General features: G+C 34.8%; 1 protein-coding gene and 1 long non-coding RNA gene across 2 annotated transcripts in view; one reads left to right on the plus strand and one right to left on the minus strand.

Annotated features, from left to right (window-relative positions):
• The window catches only part of LOC126971714 (uncharacterized), a 23,797-nt gene continuing 6,858 nt past the window's right edge, over positions 1-16,939 (plus strand). The window contains exons 1-10 of the long non-coding RNA XR_007730966.1: positions 1-132; positions 458-971; positions 1,047-1,388; positions 1,462-1,628; positions 2,514-2,650; positions 6,056-6,146; positions 6,317-6,342; positions 6,465-6,505; positions 11,289-11,462; positions 14,792-14,922. This is a non-coding gene — a long non-coding RNA (uncharacterized LOC126971714). The remainder of the gene's footprint in view (positions 133-457; positions 972-1,046; positions 1,389-1,461; positions 1,629-2,513; positions 2,651-6,055; positions 6,147-6,316; positions 6,343-6,464; positions 6,506-11,288; positions 11,463-14,791; positions 14,923-16,939) is intronic.
• Positions 14,805-16,939, minus strand: part of LOC126971668 (TLC domain-containing protein 5-like) — a 17,857-nt gene continuing 15,722 nt past the window's right edge. Inside the window, exon 5 of the mRNA XM_050818053.1 lies at positions 14,805-14,906. Coding sequence (XP_050674010.1) covers positions 14,849-14,906 — 58 coding nt within the window. The 3' untranslated portion in view covers positions 14,805-14,848. The remainder of the gene's footprint in view (positions 14,907-16,939) is intronic.

Consider the following 16,939-nt stretch of genomic DNA (forward strand, 5'->3'; position numbering starts at 1 on the left):
GGTTATTCGAAAGCCCGCCATTTTTCTTGAAAAAATGAGTTGATCTTGATTCAAGTTTTGACAGCACACCGCCGGATATTTTAAACGCTGCATAATATTCAAGTGAATTTTAATAATTGCACAATAGAAAATGTAATTTTTTTTGTAAAATAAATAATTCATACTTAGTTTATTTGTATATAATCAGTAATGGATGATATTAGGTTACTACTAGGACTGGCTGTTTTAATGTTAGCTAACTGTTTAAGAATGTTTTAGAGGATTCATATTCTGGGTGTAGATAAAGTCTTGTATGCAACTGTTGATTATTTGGTATTAAAACACTCATGTGATACTATTATCAGAACCACCACATTCCACCAACCACCAACCCACATTCGTGATACCCCTTATCACACAACAGTTGCATAAATAACGATTAAAATATGATATCTTATATAATAAAATTGTGTTATAGCTATAGCAACAACAACAACAATATTGTGTATACAAAAACAATTATAAACTCAACGCACGCACTTGACTACTGACAGTCGATACTCAACAAGTCTATTCTTCAATTCAATTCAATGCACAGTCTTGTATTATAACTCTTTGGCACAAGTAAGTACCTAATTAAAAGCAAACCTGCGCAATGCACATGCACTACATTTTTAAATTCTCTTTGATACAGTATGCTCAAGCCAGTAGCCGTGAGTAGCCACAAACACAATTCAAATTTCAAAAGTAATATTCAAATAAACATTGTAATTTGTAGAGCGTTATTATTCTAAGTTTGTAGTTTAATAAATAAAGTGTTACCTAGTAAGCGTTTTTATCAAATTACTATTTAGATTTACTGATTTAGTTGCTTTCTTGAAGATACTTGGAATCATTCATGGAAATTATTGTGAAAATAATTACTTCAAGTATTAATGGATCTAGATTATTAAATAATACATATGATTGTAGAAATATGAAGAACCAATAATGTAAATAGTATAATGAAGTTTAATAAAAGATGTTATAACATAATTATTACAATATTTTTCATTTTTGAATTTTAGTTTTCACTTAGCCTAGAGCAATAAAGTCCCACCAATATGATTTGGGTTAAGAAAATTGCCGATATCATGAAAGAAAGAAAATCTGTTGATTTGGAGGCAGAAATCCCTCTTAGTGTTCTTGTTACAAAAACATCCAAAGAACATTTAAAACCACAAAATGAGAAAACCGATAAACTTGAAGAAAACATTGAAGGTTTACAAGATTCATGCCCAGTAGTCATCGAGAGGAATAAGTTATGTCATTTTTGCTTATGCTATGGTAAAAACATTGAATCCTTATTCAGTAAAAGTGGCAGGGAAGGTGTTCTTGTTGAAATGCTGAGGTCTCTGATGTCTATTGCTGTAAGTGATAAGTATTGAATAATTCTTAAAAGTTTACTAAAAATTTGTGTTTATTATTCAATGATAATTTTAGTTAACATCTGAAACTGAAGTACCATCACGAATATGTGAATCCTGCAAAACTGAGATAATTAAATTCAATGAGTTCAGAAATAAATGTGTTAAGTCCATTCATGCAATACAATCGGCTTTTGAACTGCCACTGCTAGAGCTGAGAGAGTGTATGTGCAAAGGTGTAAGGTAAGAGTAATCTTCTACAGTTATCTTGTTATTTAGTACATCCTCCCATCTTTTAGTGTCTGACCTGAATGTAAACCTTTGTGCTGGGTCTCAGTATTGGTCTTAACTAAACCTTATTTAGAATTTAAAATTGTAGAAATATATTTGATAAATATAATAATGAATATTATCAGCTGAACATACTGCTTGTCTCGTCCCTTATTTTCATTAAAAAAAAAAAAATCTGATTTAAAAAAAAATTATATATACTATACAAATTCCATAAAACATTTCACTAGCTGATGCCAGCGACATGATCCACGTCGATAAAGGGTTTACAAAAATAATAAGCAAGTTTGGAATTGAAGATTATCTTCTTATTATTATGTCCTATTCCAGTTCCCGTTTTTGCTCCCGTTGCCAACATATTATATGAATCTTATTTCAAGGAAGATTGCTATGACTAACTAATCCTACTATTGGTATAGTTACAGCCCATTTATAGTGAATTTAAATTTTTCACAAATCCTGTTTGATGCATGGATTTTTCCGGATTAAAATATAGCTTATGTCCTTTCCCAAGCTCTAGTCTATTGCTGTACCAAATTTCATCAAAATCGGTTCAGTAGCTCTGGCATTACAAACAAAATTACACTCACATTTGTAATATTAGTAGGGATATTATTTTTATATAATTATTGCAAGAATTGTGGTGAACCTTCTCAGGTATAAATTCCGTTAGAAATACTAATTGTAATATATTGATTTAAATACAGAAAACATAATATTTTCATTCAGTTTAGCAGTTAATTAATTATTAGTAATAACCCATGCTATATTCACTTCCAATGACAATACATATATAAGATAAGTAACAAATGTTTCATGGATAATTTTTAAATTTAGGACAGTTAGGAAAAAAAGTCTTGAGCTACAAACACGAACATTGAAGCCGGCGGAGGTATCAAAAGAACATAGACCAGAGGTCCAGCATGAAACAGATGCCACAGAACTGAAAACTCAAGATTCTAATATATGTGATGGTTTGTTATATCTTATTTTTTTTTTATAATAAGAGAGCAAAAGGCTTATGGGATGGGGAGTGATGAGCCAATGCACATCCGCAGCAACAGGTGTCAAGGTGTCAAGAGATATGTTGGTTGGCTTTTAAGGTGGGATTATGCTCGTGTCCTGAAGGTCCCTAAGTCTGAATGAATTGTGAATTGAAAGATGGACTAGCTGCCATGTCAGTCCAAAAAATTATAGCCTACTAACTGACCCGACATAAAAAAATAAAATACTGTTTTTTTTTTTTTATGAATTTGTTAATAACATTTCATAACATAAAGAATTATTTTGTAAAATATGCTCCCTGTTGATATAGTGAAATTGTTTCACAGCAGAACTGTAAAACCATGTGTTCTGTCAAAATTCTCTCACAGAAAATAAGTCTATGCAAAACAAATATTGGAAATATAATATTATAATATAATGGCTTCCAAATCGAAATAAAAACTATCCTACCTTTCAAGTTGGACTGCACTGCACTTCATGAAGTAATACCCATTAAAATATGTTCATTAGTTTAGGAATTCACTGGAAACAAACATGCTGGATTTGTATATGTTAAGATTTTTGATCTTGGATAGGATGACACAATATGAGCATTATACAGTATGGAACTAACTTCTATGAAATAAATGTAGGTACATACTTGTTAGCATATTTGCTGACGATATACCAAAAATTAACGAAATCCGTGCATTGTTTTTGTCAAAAAGTAGACTTTTCATTTTGCACAAATTTATACGTACTGTGTAGTATTAGTTAACTGGGTCAAGGGTTCAATGAACTTGAATATTTCAATAGTGTCATAAGACGGCCTTGTCGCCAGTGGCGGTTTTCTTTGGCAGCGTACACGTGCCGGCGGTGTCTCTGACGGTCGCGGGCGGCGCGATTCAAAGCAAGCTCGAAATTCGTACGGGCGGGGTAGGGTAAAGATATATTCTATCGATAATTAGCTTTCTTTAAAGGGAGTTGTAATCGATAAACAATTAGTTATTTAAGTTTATTTTAAAATTGTTCTGTAATTATTGTTGTAAAAATACACTACACCCTAGGTATTTAAAACTAAACAGCTTCGTGATTTTATTTTTATAAATTATAAAGGAGTTGAGAGATAATTATTGTGAATAGGGAAGAACTTAACAATAACGATTTATTACTTGTTTGACATGTTACGTAATTCGAAAGCAACCTATAAAAAATCGTACCAACTTACCTATTTGCTGCTCAAGAAATCACTCAGAACACAGTGGTTTTGTAAGTTGAACTTACGAAAATAATTTCTTTTTTACAAAATGTACCCATTCATTAATTTATTAATAATTGTTATAGTTTGTAGGCTAGTTTATCTTGTTGGTGTGTGTGTAGAAAAGTATCGATAAAATAGAATTGTAGGGTAGGTATGACTTACATCTTACGTAATACAAAGCAATCTAATTGTTAAAAATCGTACCAACTTGCCCGTTTGATACTCAGGATTTTTTATGGAGAAATGAGCATTGCTAGACCTTTAGAAATTTGTACATACTTTATTTGACATTTGTCCACGATACACCGCACAAGGACGTTCATTCCACAGCCTGCTAGGTTGTACGTGGGAGAAAGTTCTTTGAAAACCGTACTGTAAAGTAATGCCAGACACCCCGATGGTGGGGATGACATCCTAATTTGTGGCGTGTCGTGCGATGATGGAAACCAGCGGCTTCTTTCGAACTCTGACCTTGTTAAATGCAGTAGAAGACAGAATTGAGCGGCGTTTCATCTCTTTCACTCGCCCACATCGAAAAGGTCTTGTTTGATCGTACAAAAATATTTAAAGTTTATCTAATAAATAATTTGTTAAAATTAAACGAAAAACACAAAAAAAGTAGCCATGTTTAGGTATTTGGTGATGGTTGCTAAATAAGTATAAAAAAGTGTCGATAAACTATAATTGTGAGGAATTCCCTATTAAGGAATTATTTTTTCGTTATTTTAAGTGAGTACTGAGCACCACTTTAGTTTATCGCGAGTCTTCTGGGCAAATAGGCTAATTTGCATTTCGCAGTGATTTCATACTTTTTGCGCGATTGCCTCAAACGATTGACTATGAAAAACTAATTGTATTTATTAATTGAAGTTCTAGCTAACTAGCGTAGTAAGTAAAAAATAATTGTATTTGATAATTTAACTTTTAGGTAGTAAAATAAATAAATGCAATTAGTGAAATAGACACTTATTAACTAGGTACTTGACTTGTTTTTGTGTAGGTATGTGTAAATTGTGTTTTTTAGTTGTTATTATTATTATTACTGTGAATTTGACATTTATTTTTCGGGACAACATTGTACGGTGATGTAACTTGTGTATTCATCAAGAATGTGGTGGACATTTAGAAAATTTGAATCACAATATTCAATTTAAAGTTCAGTTCAGATAGGTATCCCGAAATAAAAAAAGTGTTCGTATAAATGAACATAGTGAATTTAAATTACGTCGCAAATTATCAAACGAATCAAAGGTAAAGCCGACAACTTGCCGCCTTCTCACATCGTCCCGGGGTCAAGGTAAGTTGTCTATATAGATTGTTAAATTTTAGTACATTTATTTAAATATTTATTTTGTTTGAAAATTTCACTTTTTCAACTTAAACTTTTTAACCAAATAATTAATTTTGCGATAGTTCTGCGGACTAGTATTACTCTAATTTTTATTTATTTCATAGATATGCAATCCATACTGTATATGTAAACATACATAAATACATATAAACATCCATGACTTGGATGTTTGTTTCCGAGTTATGGATTTAATTTGGAGAGTATTTATGTATTTTTAAGTATTTAATATATATTGTATTAAATATATCATTGTCTACCCATAGTACAGGCTATGCCTAGTTTGGTGCAAGATAATTTGTGTAAAAGTGTCAATATTATATGATATGATATACGAATATAATAAATGAATAATGATATGTGAGTTCCACCACCCATGTAATCTTGCAACACTAGGGAAATCTTTAAATCATGCGGAAATGAAAATTATCCTAATTCTAAAACTACTCTTTTGAATAATCAGCGTATTTCTAAGCATATAAGGTATATGCTTACTTAGTTATATTGTGATACTCGATAGAACAGAGATAGATAGACCATGACAGCTGTGAAAACGTTGAAAAAAATTAAGTTTTGAGTTGACCTCTATTTTAAGCAATGCACGCACACTAACATAAAGTGTCATGTACCTACAAACGTACACCGAGTGTAAGACGTAGCTTGTCACGCACACTAAAGTTTTATACCTACCTGGTATTTTTGTCAATTGTCTAATAGCAAGAGCCTAGATCTAGATATATAAATTATCTAAGGAACAATGTTTAAAAGGAATTTTGTTTATTTCAGAATTGGTGGAGTATCTAGATGATGATTGGTTGCAAACTAATTCCTCAGATAAGACTGAGAATGATAAAATAAAAACTAAGAGAAAACAGATGTATGTATGAAAATTAACGCTTAATTTCTATTTTAGAATAATATTTAATATAATTTTGTTATTACATTTTGCCCTATCCGAACTAAAAGAGGAGGAGGGTAGGACGAAAAATGTGAATTTTCTAATGCAGTTAACTATTATTGATTACATAATATATCATTTTGTTTTAGCATAAAACCAGGAAATAAACTTAAAGGTTTGTTTTTTATTTAATTCCATAATAAATTAAAATGTGTAGTTTTAAATAGTAGAATATCATTAAATATTTTGTGCTATCTAGAATATGAAATATGTTAATCATTTTGTACAATATTTCAGTGATCCAAAAGAAGGTAGGAAAGCTGAAAAACGTTAATAAGGTAATATAAAAATTTCTAACAGCATAATCTATACATATAAATAAAATTGGAGTGTCTGTTTGTAATAATGAAATAACATGAATATGTATACAGTACATGCACCAAAATAACAGATTTTAAAAAATTTCTCTGTCTGTCTGTCTGTTTGTTCCGGCTAATCTCTGAAATGGTTTTATTGGCAGGTAGCTGTTGTAATAAAGAATAACTTACGCTATGTTTATTTTAGAAAAATAAATTAATTCTGCAATGTCTAAGAAACGGTCTAACTTTTAAAATAATTTATATCGCAAAACAATGTTTGCCGGGTCAGCTACTATATCATAAATGTAACAGCAAATGTATTATTTAAAATATATATGATAAGATTATAATAAAATACAGCAAAGAGGTAATTATACTTCGTTATAAGAAGTGGGATGCCAAAGTAAATATTGAAATTTAGTTTAGTATGAAACATGCAGTCATTTGACATAAGTTTGAAATAGTACTAATTACAGTATCGCGATTGGCCACGAAGTATAATCCGGCTAGGTTTGAAAGCGAACAGTTGTAGTGGTTTTCGGTTTTCGATTTTTTTTTATGGAAAAGGATGACAAACGAGCGTGCGGGTCACCTGGTATTAAGTGATCACCGCCGCCCACATTCTCTTGCAACACCAGAGGATTCACCGGAGCGTTGCCGGCCTCTAAGGAAGGTGTATGTGCTTTTTTTTGAAGGTACCCATGTCGTATCGTCTCGGAAACACCGGAAGGTCATTTCACAGCTTTGTAGTACGTGGTAAGAAAGCTCCTTGAAAACCGCACTGTGGAAGACCGCCACACAGCTAGATGGTGGGGATGAAATCCTAACTTGTAACGTGACGTGCGAAGGTGGAGATCGGCGGCAGAAATCGGGTGAAACAGCTCTTCGGAACACTCCCCGTGGATTAATGCAGTAGAAGACACAATGAAGCGATGTCTCTACGCAACGCCAAGTGATCCAGCCGTTCACAGAGCACTGGGTCCACGACAATTCGAGCTGCTCTACGTTGCATTTTTTACAAGATTATCGCCGTCAACTGTCAATCTATTAATAACAGCACGTTTCATACAATCGAGTGAATCGCTTTTTTCATAGAGAGTTTCCCTAGCCTGATATAGGTACAGTCAATAGTTGGTAATCTTGAAGATATCGATTGAGTTTTGAAATGTTTTGAGAAATTGGCTGTCGCAGCAACATTAATAAAAAAAAACATAAATACTCACCAGACGGCCCCATTATCTCTGGTCCTCGCTGGAACGTGCAGCCCCCTCCCGTTCCTCCATTACCCCCACGCGCTCGTCCTGTTGTGTCAGTACGGTTTGCAGTTTCATTACCGTTAGGTACATGTCGTGATATTTTCGTGCTATCACTGTTTTGTTTTTAAGTTTTTACTGTAACGTTTTGACTTTTGTTATTAATAGTTCTGTAGTTTCTGTTTTTCTGTGTGGCTATGATAGTGCTGCCAGAAAAAGAAATACCTACTTTCTTACCTAACCCAGATTTTTTAATTTTTAATAATCAGCATCACAACACATCGGATGATCGGGTGATCGGACAGCCTGGGACCAGATCATAATTATTTTATAGCAATAAAAATGACAGTACAATATTGTATATTTTATCAAAAAGAGCGCAAAAAAGAACGCTGCGAGTGTTTCTTGCGCCGATTTTTCTCTCTCAGAGCGCCATTTGTTTCTTCAGCCGTGTTAGTGTTAGAACTGTCAAAAAGATTTCTCAAGGAATTAATTTTGATAAAATGCCTTTTAAAATATATATATATTTTTTTGTAAATACAGCTACAATCGCCCCAGAATAAGAAAGAGAAGTCAGTTCCATGTGACAAATGCACCCGTACGTTCATATCACAACACGATCTGGACTTGCATTACGCAATACACTCAAACAGTGAATGGAAATGTATCGAGTGTCAAAAGGAGTTTGACAGTAAGTCTATAAACAATAAACTTTGTTACTGTATTTAAAAAAAAAATTGGGGGTAGGTGTACATTCCGCAATAATTATAATATGATATCGAGTATTTATTGAAACCTGGCCCGTGCCAGATCATCATTAACAATATTATTTTTACTATACATAATTAATCAATTTGTTATGTTTTTAAAGTGATAACTCTCACTTCTAGGATTAATTAATGAAGCCAAAACCTGAGTACAAAGCGTACAAGATTTTATGACTATAACTCGAACGGTTAGCTCAGTTGGTTAGAGCACTGGCACGGAACGCCAGAGGTCGTGGGTTCGAATCCCGCATCGTTCATAAAATTTTGTTTTTAAATTTTTATTTGTGTATAATATATTATAACTATAATGTAAGAATGTCTGGAAGGTATTTCATGCAAATTAAAAGCAAACTTGTATGCATCTTAATAAAAAACCAAACAAGAAATGACTACGAGTTAACAAAATGCTGTGAGATTAGGCCGGATTTTAGTGATAGTGCTATGCGGTTAACTGTAGCGATTAGCCGGTCCCGTTGCCTACATCTATGACAATGTATTCGTTATTGACACGGTTAGCCGTTGACCGTAGTAATTAGCCGGTGCGGTTGGCTACATCTATGACAATCAATTCGTTATTGACACGGTTAGCCGTTAACCGTAGGGATTAGCCGGTCGGGTTGGCTACATCTATGACAATGTATTCGTTATTGACACGGTTAGCCGTTAACCGTAGGGATTAGCCGGTCGAGTTGGCTACATCTATGACAATGTATTCATTATTGACACGGTTAGCCGTTGGCCGTAGCGATTAGCTGGTCCGGTTGGCTACAACTATGACAAAGGATTCGTTATTGACACGGTTAGCCGTTGACCGTAGCGATTAGCCGGTCCGGTTGGCTACATCTATGACAATGTATTCGTTATTAACACTGTTAGCTGTTGACCGTTGCGATTACCCGATCCGGTTGGCTACATCTGTGACAATGTATTCGATATTGACAATGTTAGCCGTTTAACGTAGCGATTAGCCGGTCTGGTTGGCTACATCTATGACAATGTATTCATTATTGACACGGTTAGCTGTTAACCGTAGCGATTAGCCGGTCTCTTTGGCTACATCTATGAGTATTCGTTGTTGACTCGGTTAGCCGTTAAGATCTGCAAGGCTTCAAACATCGTCATAGATATAGCCAACCAGACTTCAGCTAGTCGCTACGATTAACCGCATAGAACTATAACCAACAAAACTTCTTTGCAACCTAATAAAAGATCTTGGCTTGTTGAGATGACGAGAACTGCATTGACAGGTTACCAAATTTGTCTAGGCAGAGAGAGCGACACGGTCAGTGAAGGCGAGTACACACAGGGGGCCTATGTCACACCCGAGTCACGAGCACTTGTGGAGTAGCTAAATGTTTTCGATTCATGGTCTTTCTTGTTGATAGATATTCGACATCATGACAACATCGTGATGTTCGTCTGTGACTACTGTCTCTCTAGAATTTTTTATAGCCCAAATCTAACTACCCTACCTCTAACTGTCTTCAACTGGCGTTGGCGTCAAGACCGTAATTGTAAACTCTGGTCTTGAGAGGCGATAAGGTTACTCGGGTCGCAGGCAAAAGACTATCTAATAATTTAGGTCCATAAATTAATGTCACAATTTTATCATCACCTATATTCATCGGAAGCCTTAACGAGAAGTGGCAAAAAACCAATTTTTTTTAACCTTACCACCAGAAGTAGAGCTTGCTATACCCGCTGTGTTACTAACGAATTGGTGGTGCTTGTAGATCGCACACGTTTGAGTCGCCATATTGCACGACATTTCGAGCGTAAACTGCATTCGTGCGAGTGGTGCGGGAAGCAGTTTGTGGAAATGTGTGCTTTGAAACGACACATAGTCGTGCACACTGGAGAACAGGACGCTAAGAAACACAGCTGCCCTTACTGTGATAAGAGGTTTGTAATATAAATGAAAGCTATATAGCAATGAAGGCATAAAAGGCATTTATTTTCTCAAAATTGATTCCTTTAGAATTCTTTTTGATGTCATTTCTAATATAGACACTACTACCGCTTCGGAAACAAATGACGCTCTGAGACAGAAGAAGCGGCGCAAGAAACTTCTTTTGTTGCGCTTTTTTTAAAAAGAATATACAATATTGTACTGTCATTGCTATTGCTGTAAAATAATCATAATTTAGTCCCAGGCTGTGCGATCACTTAGGTATACAGCTGTGGAGTAGTAGGATTTACGGCAGAGACATTTTTTAATAAAACATTTAAATTTACTTATAGAGAATGCCTCAATAGTGGCTGGGACTTTAAAAAAAAATGTATAAATTTACCCTTAAAGCTATTATGTATCTTATGAAGCCTACTAGAATAAGTAACAAACAATCCCTTGTTAACATTGAACGCCTGCTTATCGTCCAATTGACGCGTTAGCTGTTGCACCATTGTGTCCACATAACCACCTAGGCTAGGTTATGGGTACCACAACGGCGCCTATTTCTGCCGTGAAGCAGTAATGTGTAAGCACTACTGGCGCAGTCGCTAGACACACACAAAACAACACAACAAACACAACACTTCACAGGAACCAGTTTGACATGTGTACTCCACTTTTTCCCATATTTTTATTTTAATATCTAATTCAACTGTATCGCTGTAGAATTACCGTTCTTCTCAGGTCTGAGGCACACTGTTTCGAATAGATGGTAATTTTTGACGATGATTAAGTGATTTTAAATCCTATTTAGAATAAAAATATTTGAATTTGGAAGTGTGTTTGGTCAGGTTCCGGTACCAGTACGAGGTGGCCGCGCACGTGTCTCGTCACACGGGCGAGCGGGCCATCGTTTGTGACGAGTGCGGCAAGAAGTTCCATGACAAGCGGCTTCTCAAGTCACACCTCAGGGTACACCTCAAGAAGGACCAGTTTCCGTACTCCTGCAAGTACTGTGACAAGCGGTGAGATTACTTACATGGGACACACCACGGACGAGTAAAAAAAGAAGGACTCCGCGCCGGGATATTAGCATGTGAAGCACCGTTATGCTAGTGTGTGTTCTCCCTTAAATAATTGTATATGGCCACAAATACTGATATAGTATCGTTTTTACAATTTTTCACAACGCACGACGGCATTTTTAAAATAGTTTATTGAGATGCAAACTGATCTGTCACAGACGATGACAATTCTTATAATGGCCGCCTATCGGTCTGTAGTATACACTACTAGTGTGTGCGTGGGGCTATGTATTTACACGTTAATCGGCTTGTTTTGGTGCTACACTGTTATGTAAGGTGACACGGAGTCATTATTTTTTTACTAGTCCGTGGGGCACACTAAGTTTTGCACTTCTAGCTAATCGGAACTATTTGAATTTTGAATATTATATTTTTTGAAACGTTGCAACCTTCTTAGTAATAAAAAAAAACAATTGGCGGGAAATCTATTGTCAATAAGTGTTTTTTATCATACATCAAAGTTCTGCGCACGCAACGAAAATGGAATTAAGTCGAAAAGATTTTAGAGCGATGATTTTTTTATGATTTTAAAAGTTCTCTCTCTCCGCAAGACTGTGCGCTCGTATTCAAAATGCTTTTGGGAGAGAAGCACCCTGCTTGAGCACCGTGAGGCGATGGTTGCCAGAATTTGAGAGAGCAGAATTTGCAGGCAGTCTCTTTTGAATGTGTGGTAGTTTTTGACGTTCAATAAGTAATTTTAAATCCTATTTTGAATAAAAATATTTGAATTTGAATTTACATGACGAAGTGCCTTCAAGAGGCATCTCAACCATAGAGCTACAAACTACGAATGACTTAAACATTTCATTTTACATTGATTTAAATTAAATTTTAGATTTAATTAATTATAATATGTCATAATTACAACTAAATAAGAAAATAATTTAACTAAAAATAAAAATTAATATAGTCCGATAAATTGATTAATAAATATGATATTTAAATATATACACGCAGGGAAATGATACATTTGGACAATTCCCTAAGTGATTTGATCAAATCACGGAGTATGTTTTTATCATACAAACACGATTTTATTATTTCTCTAAACAAATCTAGTGATTTGATCACATTTTTGAGATTAGAACAAAATTTTTTTGGGTTACACACACAGGTAAGTCCAACTAATTTTCTACTATTTCAATATTTGGAGATTTTATTCATTGTATTCACACTCATATGTTATATGCAGTGAGTAGGTATTACAAAACCACATAAACTATATCAAAATAAAACGTCCTGTTATAAGTTTACCTAAAGTATGCAAATAAGTCCTTTCGTAAGTAAACACGTTAAACTCTAAGTGGTTCAGCCACTGACCTCAACTATATAACACTGGCTGTCAAAGTGCTTTTGTGCCTGTTTGACATTCGCCATTTTGGCGCTGTTGGCCACGTAGCGAGAGTCTGCGGCACTAAAACTAGTGTTGACAAACATCGATAGATGGTGGGAAACTATTCACAAAAAAAAATTGTGTACTTTATTACATTGATTCTTGAAGTATAAATATTTATTTATTTAATTAAATTGCGTTACATGCGACTTAGTTGCTAAACAAAATAGTAGTACTAAATAATTATCACACGCACCTCGTAAGGTATAGCTATGAACGAACACGAACTCGGAAAACCAACTAATTTAATTCAAAATGCAAATATACTTCAGAGTATTGTACGTTCCTTCGCAGCCATTTGTATTATACGTCAAAATTAGTTCTCTGGACGCTCGCGAGTGGCGCTTCAAATAGGCACAAAAAATTTGCTGTCAAACGTATGGAACAACCTCTCCAGTGGTATTTATACATGTCAGTGGGTTCAGCACAAAACAAGGTACGCGATCACTCTTTAAAATACTGTAATAATTACAATTATGAAGTTTGAGTGGTTTTTGAGTAAATATCCGATCGATACAACAAAAACCATCCATATTATTGACCAATAATATTGACTCATTTGCGTCAAATTAATAAAATTAAAAAATATGAAAAATGGGTGAGTCTTGATTTGACTGATCTACAGGAAAAAACGCGTGTTGAAACTTGTGTTGCCTTGTTGAATCGATACAGAAATCAAGGAAAATTGGATCGAATTGTGACATGCGATGAAAAGTGGATTCTTTACGATAGGTGACCCCAGGTAAAACACCATAACAGTGTCCTAAAGCAAAGTTTACCAATAAAAAGGTAATGGTAACTGTTTGGTGGTCTGAGCATGGTGTAATTCACAATAGCTTTCTCCGATCTAGTCAAGCATTAACGGCAGATCTCTACTGTGCCGAACTCCTAACAATTATGGCAAAACTAGCAGTGAAACAGCATCATCATGAATCGATCTTCACCATTATTGCTAGATGATAACGCGAAACCTCATACAGAACGAGAAACCGTTTTAATTCTACAGGAACTGCATTCGTCACCCTCCAGCTCCAAAGAACTACCACTTGTTTCGGGATTTGGACAATTTTCTACGTGATACAAAGATTTCTTCTCAGGAGGTAGTACAAAATGCTTCACACAGTTTGTCGAATCTAGATCACGACAGTTCTATCGCAAAGGCATAAATAACGTTCCTATTAGATGGCAGCAATGCATAGATAATAATGGTAAAAGTAACTTAAAACCTAATGCATTCCTTAATTAGGTCAGAATAGACTTGACAATTGAACTTGTGCGAAAATGCCTTCAGAAATACCATTGGGGCTAGCGGACCCTACACAGGGATGTGCACCGCGGGATGAAATTAAAATTAAATATTTTTGAATATTTGCAGCATATAAAACAACTTTTAACTCTAACTTCTTTTTTAAACTTAAGAACCCAAAATAGCACAGTGCTATCGGTCTACATATCATTTTAAAACTATTATTTACTTTTTCTACGTATACCCAATAGTATTTAGTATCTCAACAATGTAAGAATATTATGCATGACTCCTAAAGTAATATTTGGTATTGGTCTATTGAAAGAAACAATTGTTATTTTATCTATGAAAGAAAACTGCACCACACAATCGGCACATGAAAGAACTTTTTATATAATTAACCATTACCCAATATCCAATTTAAAACAGCACTCACAGTCGCTTTTTTCACAGCAAAACCTAACACAGGTTACGTAATAAAAAAAACGAATCACTCAAGTTTTCAACAACTGGTGACTGTTGAAAAGGGTTGGTTACCTTTTATTTAGAGTTACCCAAAAATATAGTTTTGTGTACTAGTAAGAACTATATCTATCTTAATTGAAGACATAAATATTTTTTTCGACGTAGATTTCGGCACATCTCCGCGAGGAACGTTCATCATCGCACACACACCGGCGAGAAGCCCTATGTGTGCTCATTTTGTGGCAAGCGCTTCATCCAGAACTCCAACTTGACGCTGCATCTACGAACACACACAGGTCAGTTAATTACACTATACTAAAGCCAACCAGACGAGATGAAGAATGTAAACAAAAGATTCAGGGCTTCATAACATTTTTATTTTAATAAATTATGTACGCAGACGTGGTCGCTAACTATGGGCCTTATGAGAAAGCTCATGGTCGCTCAGACGGCAATGGAGAGGGCTATGCTTGGAGTTTCCCTGCGAAATCGAATCAGAAATCAGGAGATCCGTAGGAGCAGCAAAGTAACCGACATAGTCTAAATGATTGCGAAACTGAAGTGGCAGTGGGCAGGGCACATAGTTCGACGGACAGATAGCCGTTGGGGCAGTAAAGTCTCGAATTTCGACCACGTATCGGAAGACGCAGTGTTGGTAGGCCCCCACAACATAAACCGACGATCTGGTCAAGATTGCTGGAATACGTTGGATGAAGGCCGCGCAGGACCAATCATCGTGGAAATCTTTGGGGGAGGCCTTTGTCCAGCAGTGGACGTCTTCCTGCTGATGATGATGATGATGTACAAGTTATGGATTCCCCATTCTAATCGTCGTATATTCTGTCGTCTTTAGACAAAGATGATTCGTCGGAAGAGTCCGAATCAGCCGTATTTATAACAATAGAAGTCGGTATCGGTCCGTGTGTTTACATTCTTTATCTCATCTCGTTGGCCTTAGTATAGTTGCTGAGGTAAGAAACATGGAAAATTCATTAGACGACAGTAATTAAATGGTTGCAGTGACCAAATCCATACCATAAACACTAATTGATTTGATATATACCCACAGACTTTATCACAGTGCCAAAAGACCTACCAAGATTTAAGAGCATTTACCAGTGGGAGGCTTCTTTTCACAGGATGCCGGCTAGATTATAGGGACCACAACGGCACCTTCTTCTACCGTGAAGCAGTAATGTTAAGCATTATTGTGTTTCGATCTGAAGGGTGCCGTAGCTTGTGAAATTACTGGGCAAATGAGACTTAAAATCTTATGTCTCATCATCAGGTGACGACCGCAATTGTAGTGCTGTTCAGAATTTTTTGGTTTTTCAAGAATCCTGAGCGGCACTGCATTGTAATGGGCAGGGCGTATCAATTACCATCAGCTGAATGTATTGCTCGTCTCGTATCTTATTGTCAAAAAAAAATACTTGGCCAGAATTTCCATGCAACCGAGTAATTGATACATCTAGCTCTTTTACCTGATTACATATTGTAAGTTCAAAATATTTATTTTATTTTGGCATCAACTAGTCACAAATCATTAAAAATTTTTATGTTATATAATTACTAGAGAGAAGACTTATAGTGCCGAAAATTACAATTTTAAATTAAATACATAGTGCTAAACATAAACATTTACTGTCTTATTCATAATGAGATAAATAGCTTCCCACTCAAAGTTGTTGGATATCCGTCATAGATTGAGAACCGACTGACTTCAAAACTTTGATTTTTCAAGTTTGAAATTATTTTTACATCGACTTTTGACAACTGTCAAACCATTGACATTGAAAAGATGTCTGTTTCCATTGACAGTTTTATTGTACGAAATGGCAACATTGCGTACTATAGAGACGTAATAGGTATGAGAGATTTATCTAACGAATATGAATAAGGAATTTTATCGAACGTTCGATTGGCTTAAAACACGTTTTAAGTTATATTGCTTTATACCTTCCAAAAGCGTTTTATTATGAATAAGGCAGAAAGAGTTAACATTTACAATAAACGTGTACAATACAATAACTTCAAATATTTTATTTTCCATAAATGTGTATATACACTGGCCTGCAAAAGTAAGTATCACACGTTTCAAATTTTTTTCTTAACTATAGAAGGTAGAGATTTAAGATTAAAAACGTTTTGTTGCAAATTTTATAGGCTTTAATTCTTAGAAACTAAAATTATACATTAGTAACATTTTTAACTTAAAAAAGATAAAACAATGAAAATAGACATTTTTAGTTTAGTGTAAAAAATTCAACTAAAATGTATTACATGTTATTTAATTTTTAATAACTGGTATTG

The sequence above is a fragment of the Leptidea sinapis genome, chromosome 24 (genome assembly GCF_905404315.1).
Source record: "Leptidea sinapis chromosome 24, ilLepSina1.1, whole genome shotgun sequence".
Taxonomy (NCBI): Eukaryota; Metazoa; Arthropoda; class Insecta; order Lepidoptera; family Pieridae; genus Leptidea; species Leptidea sinapis.